This window comes from Hibiscus syriacus, unplaced genomic scaffold, assembly GCF_006381635.1.
Source record: "Hibiscus syriacus cultivar Baekdansim isolate YM2019G1 unplaced genomic scaffold, ASM638163v2 tig00111366_pilon, whole genome shotgun sequence".
Classification (NCBI taxonomy): Eukaryota; Viridiplantae; Streptophyta; class Magnoliopsida; order Malvales; family Malvaceae; genus Hibiscus; species Hibiscus syriacus.
The window spans coordinates 1,473,854-1,487,375 of NW_024063071.1; the positions used below are offsets into that span (position 1 = coordinate 1,473,854).

General features: G+C 34.4%; 1 protein-coding gene across 1 annotated transcript; it reads left to right on the plus strand.

The window, feature by feature from the left end:
- The first annotated feature begins 1,876 nt into the window (after positions 1–1,876).
- On the plus strand, positions 1,877–13,160 carry LOC120159578 (uncharacterized protein At2g33490-like). The gene is made up of 12 exons (XM_039170149.1): positions 1,877–1,882; positions 7,151–7,285; positions 8,190–8,262; positions 8,677–8,751; positions 9,427–9,488; positions 10,093–10,161; positions 10,313–10,341; positions 10,422–10,629; positions 10,741–10,965; positions 11,537–11,590; positions 11,726–12,743; positions 12,845–13,160. The coding sequence occupies exons 2-12, from the start codon at positions 7,172–7,174 to the stop codon at positions 12,853–12,855; spliced, it is 1,938 nt and encodes a 645-aa protein (XP_039026080.1). The 5' UTR covers positions 1,877–1,882; positions 7,151–7,171; the 3' UTR covers positions 12,856–13,160.
- Positions 13,161–13,522: the final 362 nt, after the last annotated feature.

The window sequence follows — 13,522 nt, forward strand, 5'->3', positions numbered from 1 at the left end:
TGGTACTTGTGGATTAATATTTTTATGTAAACATAACGCTTAATATGTGATTATTGTAATGGCTTGAACAACTCACGTATCATGTATAAATGTTACCGAGTGAGTTACCAAAAAAATTTAATTTCTGAAGATGAATGGTAATGGTTATATATATATTACCTAAATTATTTAGATGACTTCTTGCCTACAAACCGAAAAATAATAAATCATATATAAATATGATATAATAATAATAATAATGATATTAAATAAATTAAAACTCAATCAACGTTTATTAGAAGAATTTGACCGGCAATCACAACAGGACAAACGAGTTACACTAAACCTTCCAAATCGGGATTTGCTTCCGATGCGGGAAAGGTGCGGGAACAGGCCAATTTTTTTGTTCACTTTCGATTGCGTTGTAACAAAACAAGTATGGGATAATTTAGAATTCACACGGGGAAGCGACAACCATGCTTATTTTTTTTTGGATAATTAACCATGCTTATTTTGGTCGCAGCTAGTTGGACACAAAAAGTGATTGACAAAACACAAATGGACGCACACTATTATCCAAAACTAGTTTGAACCCTTGGATCTTTCTCATGTCCCATGGAAATAAGCGATTCAGCTCCATTCGTAAAAGGAAAACCAGCAGGATAGAGCCACACGTGGGGCTCACTTTAGAAGGGGACGACGATGGACGTGGGTTCCCTTTAGACCAAAACACAACTAATTTTTTCTTACACGTTTGTCTAAGAAACTACCCCTCGACGTAAAGCAAGCAACCGGGTTGGTTTGTTTTGGTTTTCTAATCTTCTATATAAGAGATCGACGTAAGAATTTATATCAAGGAATATGAATTTAAGGAGTTAAGAATTTATTAAACGAATTCTGTGATTAAAGAGAATTTTTGGGGAGAGAGAAAAATTCTCAACCAGTTTCTTCTCTTTATATAAAGGCTGTCCCTTTAAGCCCATAAAACCCACACAAGTCCTTCGTTTCCTTTTGGTTTCTTCTCTCTCTCTCTCTCTCTCTCCTCTCTCTCTCTCTCTCTCTCTCTTCGTTTTATGTCAATCAGTTAAGCTATCTCAATTTTCTTAGTGTTTTTTCAAGTATGGGAAGTCAAAACTTTGTTGTAAATGGAGGGATCAAAATGCCCATCGGCTTCAGGTTCCATCCCACAGATGAAGAGCTTGTGGTTCATTACTTGAAGAGAAAAGCATTATGTATCCCTTTACCTGCTTCTGTCATTCCTGAGTTTGATGTTCTGCAGACTGATCCTTGGAGCTTGCCAGGTATTTTGCCCTCCAATTTCTCGAAAGTTACAAAAACGTTTATTTCTTCTTTGAAAATTGAAACCCTTTGATCCATTTTGTTTCTTCTGTTTATTTTCAGGCGATTCGAGAGAAAATAAGTACTTTTTAGCACCAGAAAAGGTAATGATAGTACCAAAAAATGCAAGAGAGTAGCTGGTTCTGGTTACTGGAAGCCCATAGGCAAAGAGAAGCCAATTTTAGCTTCTGGAACCAATGTAGTAGTTGGGATGAGAAAAGCTTTGATCTTCTGTGAAAAGAAGTGTTCTAATGGGACCAAGAATCGATGGCTGTTGCATCAATATCGCCTCGTTGACTCAGTTTCAACTCTTGATTCACCTCAGGTAATTCAACAACAAATAAAAGTACCAGTAACCAAAAAAGAATCGATTAAAATCATTATCTTAACAATGGGGTTTTCCCATATTTGCAGGTATCCATTGGGGATTGGTTAGTTTTCCGATTGTTTCAGACGAAGAGAAACAAAAGTGCTAAAATAAAAGGACTGGTTTCTAACAAGACAACTAGTGCAGTTAACGTGCCATGTTGTATTGATTTTACAGTGAAAGACAGCTCTGTGTTTGGTCCTCCTACTTCACCAAGTTCAACCGAGGAAGAAAACAAACACAGTGACGGGGAAAGTAGTGGTGGCACGGATAATTGCTTTAGTATCTAAGCTTTTGCTGTCCAAAGACGAGTGAAAAGATGATCAAAAGTAGATAAATACTATGAAACAAATGCATATGAAATGGAAAGCATCCGAGGAAAGAAGGGTTGTGCAGTATCTAATCATAGCATCGTGTCAATGGTGATTGGAGGCACATGGGGAGGGGGATGATATTCTACCCTACATGGCTACAGCTGAAGAATTCAATGCCCTTCTAAACTAGGCTTCCCATGTATCGAATCTGTGCTGCTTTTTTAGGCTTTTGTAATTGTTCTCATTATTTCTGAGGTTTTCAGGCCACACTTGGAAAGTTAAAGAGATTCTCTCACTTTCTTTCAATTCCATGCCATTCTGTTTGAATTTTGTGTCACCGCTAAGATACTTACAAAAGGAGAAAACTAAAGTGATTGCAAGAACTCAATTTGAGCCATTTTAAACATGGAAATGGATTGGTTAAGACAGCTGCGGTCAATTGTTTGAATTCTGTTTTTGTATTGGTGTAATACTAGAGTCACGATGATTATTTATAGACTGATAGGACCAATAGATATGACTATCGATAGTAAATTTGGCGCTGACAAATCATATTAAACTATCAATGGTTTTGTCAAGAGATAATAACTAACCAAAATATTCGATAGTAATTCATCAAAGAAGAGCAGAAGCGTGCAATCTCCTCTTCTACTAGAGGCATCATCTCCGGTTTCCCTCGGTAGGCCCCAAATGCATGCCTGGTGGGTCAATTACTACTCACATCACAATGTCTACCGCACATGTCATGTACAAACAGAGGACAGCACTGAGACGATGATCCCCACCATACATGCATTGAATTGAAAACATATGACCAATCGGTATCGGTTCTGTAAATACTTATATTTATTCAGGGTAAAATACACCTCAGGTCATTCAACTATTAGTTAAGTTATAAATTGATTATAATTTTGTATAATCATTCAATTAATATATTATTACAAACAAATTATGATCTGCTGTAAAAATCACCAACTAAAAAAAGAAAAAAGAACTTTTTTAACATGAAATTTGTTAGGATTAATTTAGCAGTCAATAACATAACCCACAGTTCTCGTTGGATCTCTCGTTTCATTTTCCTCTCTCCATTCTTATCTTTTTCATGCAAACTCCATTTCTTTTTTCCCACATGAAAGGCCTGGAGCTCCTTCCCTATAGTCACCTGAGCTAGAATTACACCCCTTTCGTTTTCCTTCCCGCAGGTCTCTCTCCCTCTTTCGAATGGGTTGTAGCGTCTCCAAGCTCGACAACCCCAAAGGAGGAGACCCCTCGCAGCTATACACTCGATTAACCGTCATGCCAAGCGGTCGAGATGCGACCGATAGGAGCCACTCGTGGAAGCCGGTGCTCGAGTGTGCCGGAAGAAGAGACGAGCATCGTGCGAAGGGTGACGATGTTGATCAAAACAAGAGGGGAAAATTTGACAAGGTAGAGGCCTGCGTTTTTGAGGAAAGCAGTAGCGAGGAGGAAGAGTTAGACGACAGAGATGATGACATTGATTCGTTTATGCAAGCACCGAGTTTCAGGGTATATTGCGTGCCATCTCCGATTGACGATGACAACAGTGAGGGTGATAGTAATCCAGAGGAAACAAAGGAGGACCAAAAGATAGATGTTCGAATCTACGACAAGAGATCGAGTGTTGGATATGGGAAGACAAATGGCCCAAGAAGAGAAAGGAGGGATTTTAGGAGTCGATTTTGTCGATACATATATTCCAGTCATCATGGCCGCAGCATCAAATTAAAAGGCTCATTTGGAAGGTTTTCTTGGTGATACATTTACATGCTACAACAGATTTAACACTCTTTTCCTTCACCTCTTGAAGGAATAATTTTGTTTATTTTTTTGTGTATCATAATAATGCAGGGAAGCTAACAGGGTATGTGATCTCTCGGTTCTTAATAAGATTTTTCTTCACTGGATTAGGGTTTTTGATTTTATTAATGCTTCTCCTCGTCAGGGAACTAGATCATCGATATTTTAGTTTTATCAATCAATCTACGTAATTATTTAAACGTTGTCAATCAAATAACGTGTCATTAACATTTAACAAATAAACTGACATGATAGTTCAAAAATTAAAATATTTACACGTTCAATTTATTTAATCTTAATTTTAATTTAATAAATTTAACTCCCCAATCATACAACCTTACGTGTATTGAATTGTAGACTCCCATGCAACGTTGTTGGCATGATGGTTGCTGGGGCCATGCACGTAAATTGAATGGTGTACTGACCCTAGAATTGGCATGTTAGAATGTTAATAGAATTCGTTAACATTTGTTATTTTGTTAGTAGATAGTTGTAATTCAGTTACTTTGTTAGAATTTTGTTAGTGGGCTTTAAGCCTACCTATGTAATGGACTAGAAAAAGCTTTTGGAATCCATTTCATATCCCTAATTCCAATTGATACCGCGCTTCTCTCTTTTCTCCATTCACTGCTGCTGTTCAGCAGTGTCCGGCTACCGTGCTGGTGGCTCAACATTTCAACGGTGCAAACTTGAGCGTTTACGGAAAGAATTAAATTATCAGTCGAAAAGGGCTAACGTTCGATTAGATCAGTCCTAAATGATATGCAAAACATGTATTATTTTTTAAAATGAGATCTTTAAAATATTTTATAATAAAGATTAATTTATCAAATTTGAAATTACGAGAGATCTACGAGATCTTTTTACCAAAATTTATTATGGAAAATGATTAAAGATACTATCAAAATCTTCGTTTGCAACTTTCTATGTCATTTTACCGATAACCAAATGAAAAGTTTATTTTCATTCGAACAAAAATATCGTTAAGACACAAAATTTATGCATAAACGAACCTAAATAATATTCATGTGTTGATCTCAAATTTTAGGACTCAATGACGTGTCATATCCCCCCCCCCCCACACACACATATATATATATATATATATAGATGAGTCTGCAGTCGGTTGTGATGGAAGAAAATGTCATGAGTATATTCAATCAGTTCCTCAAGCCAAAGCTAGAATTCTCGTTGGCGAGTCTTCATTTGTGGGAGGAGGTGACTCTTATGACAAATAATGTTTTGATTTAAATAAAATTTATCTGTCGAAAAACAAATAATACGACTCATAGGTTGGTTCAATGGGCTTTGAAATGTAATTCTTCCATTTTGTTTGAATTTGATTATTCGAAATATATTTCCATAAATGTATTTAATGATGCCATTTTCGGTTAAATTACAAAGTCTATATTTTGTATAAAAAAATATGTAATAAGGACAAAATGCGTAAATATATTATTTTTAATTATTATATCAATTTTGTCGTTAAATGTTAACGATATATGACATGATTAACAATAGTTAAATAATAAAATGATCTTATTGACAAAATTAATTGATTGATGGTCAAAATAAAATATCCTTATAATTGAATAGTTATGGTATAATCTATTATTATTATTATTATTATTATTATTATTATTATTATTATTATTATTATTATTATTTGGTTAATGTAAAAATAAGTGTCTAATTATATCTTAAAATACTTTAGGTGCCTAAAGATTTTTTCATTAAAAATATATGCTTAACGTTTTATCCATTACATTTTTAGGTACTTGGTCTATCACGATCGTTAAATTTGATTGTTATCTTACACATGCCACTGTTACATTTTTTATGACATTTATTATTATTATTCTTTAAAAATTATGTAAAAAAAATATCTCCCCACTCAACTATCTTACAAGAAAAAATGTTAAGAAATCTAACCAAATAAATTGAAACGAAAGGTATGTACAAACAAATTTGATCGTATCGAAAAACGAATAACAAAAGAGATGAAACTATTGAAAGATCACCTACAAATCGTTAATCGAAGTTGAACAATGTGATAAAACTATCTACGAACACAAATTGTGAATCCAAATTCAATATGAGATCTAAAACAAAGAAAATCATCATAATCCAAAGCTTAGTCTCAAATTTAATATTGCTAAAAAAATAACGAAAAAAAGTCAAATGATCGAAAACATATCAAAAGAAAGAGGAAAACATATCATAAAAATAAATAAAAATATATCATAAAAACATAGTTATTAAAAACTAAAGAAATCAAAGGAAAATAAAAAAAGTGATATAAAAAAGGAAAGAGAATAAGAAATATCAATAACGACAATTACTACTAAAATTGATGTTGTCGTCTCTCAACGAAAGATGAAAAAATGGTTAAACGACTATTAGAGTTTTAGAGAGAAAATTATTAGAGTTTTTATGTAACTAACAAATATTTATTGAGATATAAAACAAAATAATTACATTTAGAAACAATATCAGAATTTTAATATATCAAAATAATTTTAAAATTTTAATGTGACATACTATTAGTTAATTTTTTAGAATAATTAAATTTTTAAAAAATATTATGAGTGTAGTCATGTGTATGCTAAAAATATATAAACAATATAAGTAATATTTTCAGCAGTAAAATAATAATTTTAAGAATTAATCTACCGGTTTTAAAAATCTCTTCGCTCCAAGTAGGGATGGGCATTTAAACTCGATCCGACGGGAATCGGGTCGGATTTTTTGGGTTTGGGTCGGATTAAGTTTTTTTATGTGGTGTTCGGGTCGGGTAGGATTTAGGGTAAAAAAATCCGACCCGACCCGACTCGAAAAATATATATAATTTTATCATATATATATTAGGGATAATTACAATAATACCTCTCTATATATAATTTTTTCAATTAAGTCACTGTTTTTATTGAATAAAAATATTTTTTTATTATTTTGGGTCGGATCAGATCGAGTTTCTATGTTATACATTCAGGTCAGATCGGGTAAAATCTTGTTTTGGTCAGATCAGATCGGATGAAATCTTATTTTGATCTAATCGAATCGGGTCTCGGATAGAAGCTCCTGTTCTCGGGTCAAATCGAGTGGATCAAAAATCCGACCCAACCCGACCCATGCCCATCCCTAGCTTCAAGGGAATGGGTGTAAAATTTGAGCGTGAATCGGGTTTTGCCATGGCCCGGGTTTACCAGAGTTGAAATTTTTCATAATTTGCTTGGATTTTCATTTTGATATTCTCAGGAAATTTTGATTCTCCGAGGAAACAAAAGGAGCTCACGGATTTTTTTCCATCTCTTTGTTTGGCTAATTGCTTTAGGTTTTTCTTTTTCTTTTTGAAATGAAGTCTTCGTGGGGTAAACTTCGAAGATTTGCGCTTCACAAGAACGATGGCAAGGATAAATTAGATTTTTTATCCTCAGCTCATTTGGACGAACTCGCTCAGGCAGCTCAGGTACTTTTATATCTGTATTTCATTTTTCTTCTCTCTTTTTTAAGTTATGTTTGAGCTTTGGTTGGATTTAATTGCAGATTAAGGTTACTTTGTTAATTGGGAAATGAATCGGCTCCTATTGTTTCTATTTCTGATAGCGTAGTAATGATTTTATGTTTTTTGAACTGTAATTGAATGGATCGAGTTCAGTTGAGTGAAGCGAGTTTTTAATGTGTAATTTCATAGAAATTAGTGTGTGTGTATATATATATATATGGAGTATTATTGTTTTGGGAAAATGGTAGAAATTTTAATCCATTAGGTTTTAGTGTTAAGAAAATGTGAAATGCTTAAGGATTGCTAGAATCTAAATCCGGATTAGAATATCTACGGAGTAGTTGCAGGCTTCTGTGTTTAATAATAGTGTATAAGCTCTTAGTAGATGGGTTTAATATCATAATCTCGATAACGAAGTAGAAAAATAGTGGAGTACTAGATACCAATGTTAAAGAAACTCTTAAGCTTTAGCTATGATATATGCTATACACCAATTTAGATATCTATACCTTAATGACCATCCTTGTTAGGAACCATAAATTGATTATGATTTGAGATAGGTTTTTTAATTTTCATTATTTGAAGATTTTTACTGACCACTGCCACGCTGAATATCCATTGTAATTATCCTCTGTTTTGTTTATGTTTTAACTTTATTTAGTTAATTCGGTAGTTAATTATTATTTCTTATTATCTGTAGTAAATGAGTTGTTAGATATAATATTTAGTGATAGCTTTATGCTTTTGTATTTCTATATGACAACTTACTACATACTCTTTTAATGACTAATGCTTCGTGGAGGTTATCTTTGGTCAATTTGCAAGATTGGAAATAGATTTTTCTTTTTACATTTGGCTGCATTTACAGGATATGCAAGAGATGAGAAATTGTTATGATAGCTTACTTTTGGCAGCTGCAGCAACAGCTAACAGTGCATACGGTAAACATAATATGTGATACTTATATTGTCAGATTAATTTTAGGTATCACTGTGTTTTGCCACCCTTTGTATTTCTAATGTTTGGCTATGCCAATTACATGTTATATGGTGCTTTTCCAGCCAAAAGCATCTGGTAGGTTTTGAAGAAACAGTTGGTTTCAGAAATAACATGATTATGTTTTTATTTTTTTAAAGAATGTTTCAACATCAACTGTTGTATAGTCGTACATGCTCCCTGATATGAAATTCATATGAATCTATGAACAGCACACAAAAGAATTCTTTTTTATTGCTACACTGCAGCACATTCTAAGGCCACCTTGCTCAAGCTGCTGATTACCTAAAATCAGAGAAACTTAAACTTTATGAAACATAGTGTTGAATGATTCTACCTTTGACAAGAATTTTATTCAGAATTCTCAGAGTCACTACAAGAAATGGGCTCCTGTCTGCAAGGAAAAAGACTTCTACCTGATGATGAAGAAAGCCGTAAGTAGATTCCTTTGCTTTCTAAAGTTGCTTGGGCTGTTAGATCATTAGTAGGCACATGTTGTGTAAGATTTAACTTGGAATTTTAAAGAATTGAAAAGCTAAACCAAATTATGGAATTTACCATTTCTTTTGAAAGGTTCCTATGTTGTTGAAAGAGGCTGCATATCCCATGTAGTAGTAGAACTTCCAATTGGTTTAAGCAACACTTAAACAACTAAGTTCTGTCATTTACTTTTCGAGTTCACCTTAACACTTGTATTCATGGATATCCCTTTCCAATTTGCGTGAGTGCATCTACACTCCTGGATATCCCTTCCCCAAAAGAAAAAAAAAGAAAGAATGAAGTGAATCAGAATTTCTACTTGAACATAGCAGCATTTAGTGGGCGGGCATATAATGACGTTCCTTATTCCATGTCTTAGGCTTCATAATTTATGCCTTCCATTAAATTTACCAATCCTATCCTATTTCTTTAATGTTTGATTTTTATTGCATAAAGATACTTATCCTGCATTGAGGAAACAATTTCATCAAGTAACTATGCATTTGCATACTTTGGCATCAACTGTTATCTTCTTTTTGGCGGAATAAGGAATGTCAGAAGATGGTATCCCTGTCCCATGTTATTGTGATATAATAGTTCTTCTGTAATTACATTGCATTTATTTGCAGGGAGGATTCTGTTAAAGTTGGGGAACTTGCAGTTTGAACTCCGAAAACTTGTGGATAACTATGTGAGTGTTAATCATATTCGCAAAGGCCTAAGGACATTTCTGCTCTTGAACTTCTTAAAAAATCACTTTAGCCCTAAATTTTTTTCGCCTCTTTTGGCCCTAGAACTTCTATTTTTTGTGAACTCGAACCAACTGACAGCTAAAGTAAAGGATTTTTAATAACTTTTATACTTTTTTTTACAAGTCTCATATTTTTTCTGATTTTTATAATTTTAAATAACATAAAAATATATTTTATATTCTTTTACAATTTTTAAAATTTAAAATATTTTTATTGTTTTTAAATGTTTATTATTTTATTTTTTTTGCAAAAAGACATAATTAACATCAGTATTGGAAAACAGAAAAAATAGTTGACAGACAACTTAACAGGTTCATTAGTTTTCCCATTGGTTCAATTTGACAAAAAAATAGAAGTGAGGGTCAAAAGAGGTGCAAAAAAGTTTAAGGGCCCAAAAGACTCTTTTTGAGAAGTTTGAAGGCCGAATATGTCGTTAGGTCTACTCACAAATTGAATAAAATAGACTTTTCCTAGAAACTTTTTATCTGTTTTGTATTCCAATAATCCTATTGCTTAGCCTTCCTGATGCTCGTTTTGCTTCAGCGCTCACATATATTGCTGACAATTACAAATCCATCTGAGTCACTTCTCAATGAGCTTAGGACAGTTGAGGTTTGTTTGCTTGAATCTCTCTCTATTGTTTAATTAAGAAATTTTGAACATCATGTCTTACATGTCATTGATAATTCTTTTATCTTTGTAAATAATAATATTCTGTTGAAACTAGCATGCTTAGTGGCCTTTGTCTTGTTTGCTGGTGCAGGATATGAAGAGGCAGTGTGATGAAAAAAGGTGGATCACATTTTCTTTACATGCTTATTTTGGTTGGGTTATGCAAATCTTTTTTTCTGAATCTGGTTCATTATCTTCAGAAATGTCTATGAATATTTGGTGGCACAACAAAAAGAAAAAGGAAGGTCTAAAGGTGGAAAAGGTGAAACTTTCACTTTGCAGCAGTTGCAAACAGCTCGTGATGAATATGATGAAGTGGCTACCCTTTGTGTTTTCCGATTGAAATCTTTGAAGCAAGGTCAATCCAGAAGTCTTGTAACACAAGCAGCTCGTCACCATGCAGCTCAGGTTTCTGAATTTATTTCCAAATGTTTCTCATGTCGGTGGTTTCTGCCTTATCATAAGTTCAATGCCTGATAACCTCCCTTCTTTCCATTTCTGTTTCTCTTGTGACTGCAGTTGAATTTCTTTAGGAAAGGACTTAAAACACTTGAGGCAATTGAGCCTCATCTTAGGCAAGTTACAGAACAGCAACACATTGATTACCAGTTCTGCGGCCTTGAAGATGATGAGGATGATGGTGAAATTGCCTATGACCCAAACAAAGAGGGGGAATTAAGTTTTGACTATAGAGCAAATGAAAAGGGGGTTGATGTCACTTCTGCATCAAGGAATTCAATGGAGGTCTGATTCTTACGCTATTGTAAATTTATTAATTCATTTTTGAAGTTGTTGTGGTTTTCAGCAAGAGTTGCACCCTTAAACATAAAGGCTTGAGAAAATGATGCCCAAAACTTGTCATATTTCACTTTGACCTTCTTATCCCCTATTCCCCCCCCCCCCATTTTTAACTAGCATGATCTTTTTTGTGGCTAGAATTCCCTAGAAATTGTAGCTTATTTTGGCTAGTTTAATGGTTCACTTCATTCTAGTTCTAGACGAAAGGTATGATGCCATTTTTGAAGCTGTTATGGTTGAAAGCAAGAGTTGCAGCTTGCAAAAATGAGGTCCAAAACTTGTCATATTCCACTTTTCCCCTATCCCCTATTTCCCCCCCATTTTGAACAATTATTAGATTGGTTTCTTCAGCAAGAATTCCACACAAATCATAGTTTATTTTCGCCAGTTTAGTGTTCAATTCATTCTAATTCTAGAGGAGGGGAATGATGCCATTATATTTGTGTGATATTGTACATTGATCTTTTATTGTGATCTGGCACCTTCTATTCCTAAAATATGGTTGTTTATTCTCCAGGTAGATGAAGTAAGTTCTTCATTTCCCCAAACTTTGAAGATGGAAAATGCAGAGGTGAATCTCCAATCCATTGTCAATTTTGGCCCCATTTATTTCTTAAATCATAAATTTTTGACTTGTTAGTTTTGAAGCTCACGATATGCGGTTTTTAAAGTATATACAATATTATTTTCTGTTGTCTACCCGTAGGTAAACCCGGAGAAAAGCCATGCAGATATTCAGGTCCCAAGTAGGGAGCATAGAGTGAGTAGCCATTCAGCCCCCATATTTCCAGAAAGGAAGATTGATCCTGCTGAAAGAGTAAAACAGATGCTGCAGTCATCTACAAGGAGGTCTAACGCATATGTGCTTCCAACACCAAGCGATTCAACATTTGCAGCTTCTTCAAGAACAAGTAGCTCCGTTTCCCACTCGAGACCAACAAATGTAGTTGGACATCCACACAATTTATGGCATTCTTCCCCGCTAGAGCAAAAGAATCATGATAAAGATTCTGCTGATGGTCAACCATTAGAGTTTACCATCTTGAATTCTGAGTCAGTTCCCAAGAACAACAATAGTAATAATACCTCTACGCAACTACCCCCACCTTTGACTGAAGGACAAGAATCTACCCAGCTGGATATCTCCTCCGAAGCCAAAAATATAAAGAGAAAAGCTGTTTCTGGTCCGTTAACCAGTAAACAATTGTTAACAAAGCCTGTTTTATCGGGAAGCAGTTCTATTCCATCTGCCGAACTTCCCAATTTAGCTTCTGCAGTATTTTCTCATTTAACAATTCCTCGATCATTGTCACCTCTCAAAGTATCCCCAAGTGCATCACCTCCTCTTGTTTCTTCACCCAGATTAAATGAGCTTCATGAGCTTCCAAGGCCTCCTGATAATTTAGCAGCCAAGTCAGCTAAACCTCCTGCATTGGTTGGTCACTATGCTTCACTAATCTCAAGAAATCAAGACCTTTCTGCAAGCCATATTCCTCCACCAGCGGCAAGTGGAGCATCTCGTCTTCCAACTCCACCTTTGATAGTACCTCGAAGTTTCTCTATGCCTTCTCGCAATCAAAGAGCAACGGCGAATCATTTTTCCAGGCTTTTGGAGGCTCCACAAGTTCCATACAAGGATGGAGAGGTTGCATTGCCTTCGTTGACACCCATTAAACCAATACCCGGTGTTTCTGAAGTGGCATCTCATTCTGACCAAATCAAAGGTAACTGGAACTTCATTCCATTACTTATTTTCTCTGCAAGCCGGTTCATTACTATTTTTCATGTTTTATGCTTTTGTGAGATAATGTTGGAGTGTATGCAGGTCGGAGCTGATTCATTTGCGACCCGTCGAACCTCTATCAAGAAAGTTGGAGTAGGTGAGGTGTGGTATGTAAATATGAGGTTTAGCGACGTGTTAGTTAAGTTAGTGATCCCAAATCTTGGTTAGGCTGACATATTTATTAGTCGAGTATTAATGATAAGAAGTTCCCATGATTGGAGTGATCGGTGTTGTGTATCACGTATATGGTCCATTGTTCACATAAGGAAATTGTTTTTGTTGTTTGATCTTTGATGTACGCTGTGCCGTGGAAGCACCCAAAGGGAAAAAGGATTTGGCATTTGCTAGTTAAACGACCGAGAAATATGTTGAACTTCAATCTTTTTCATAGTTTTCTTGTTTCACATTATTTTTTTCTTAGTCTATTGATAATTCACCACATATTTTATGGATACAATTGCTCGAATCCGAATCCCCCCCAGAGAGAACAACATTCTCTTTTCTCATAAGACTGTTTAATGATTCCTTTAAAACTTACATTTTATCTTGCAGAATTCAAGAACATTTTTTAATATGAAAGATGCATAAATAATGCTCCATCCTTTATTAAGCATTTAATATCAAATCACCGGTTTTTTTTTTCTGAATTACGAATCTATTAAAATCATGAAATTGGAAGTCATAATTTTAATTGAGTTCATTAACTGGATGAAACTTTTC

Excerpts from the sequence above, each read along its gene's own strand:
- LOC120159578 (XM_039170149.1), top strand. The coding sequence starts at position 7,172 with ATGAAGTCTTCGTGGGGTAAACTTCGAAGATTTGCGCTTCACAAGAAC. Across the intron at positions 10,162-10,312 it reads ATGAGCTTAGGACAGTTGAG|GATATGAAGAGGCAGTGTGA; the intron begins GTTTGTTTGCTT and ends TTGCTGGTGCAG. Across the intron at positions 10,342-10,421 it reads AGGCAGTGTGATGAAAAAAG|AAATGTCTATGAATATTTGG; the intron begins GTGGATCACATT and ends CATTATCTTCAG.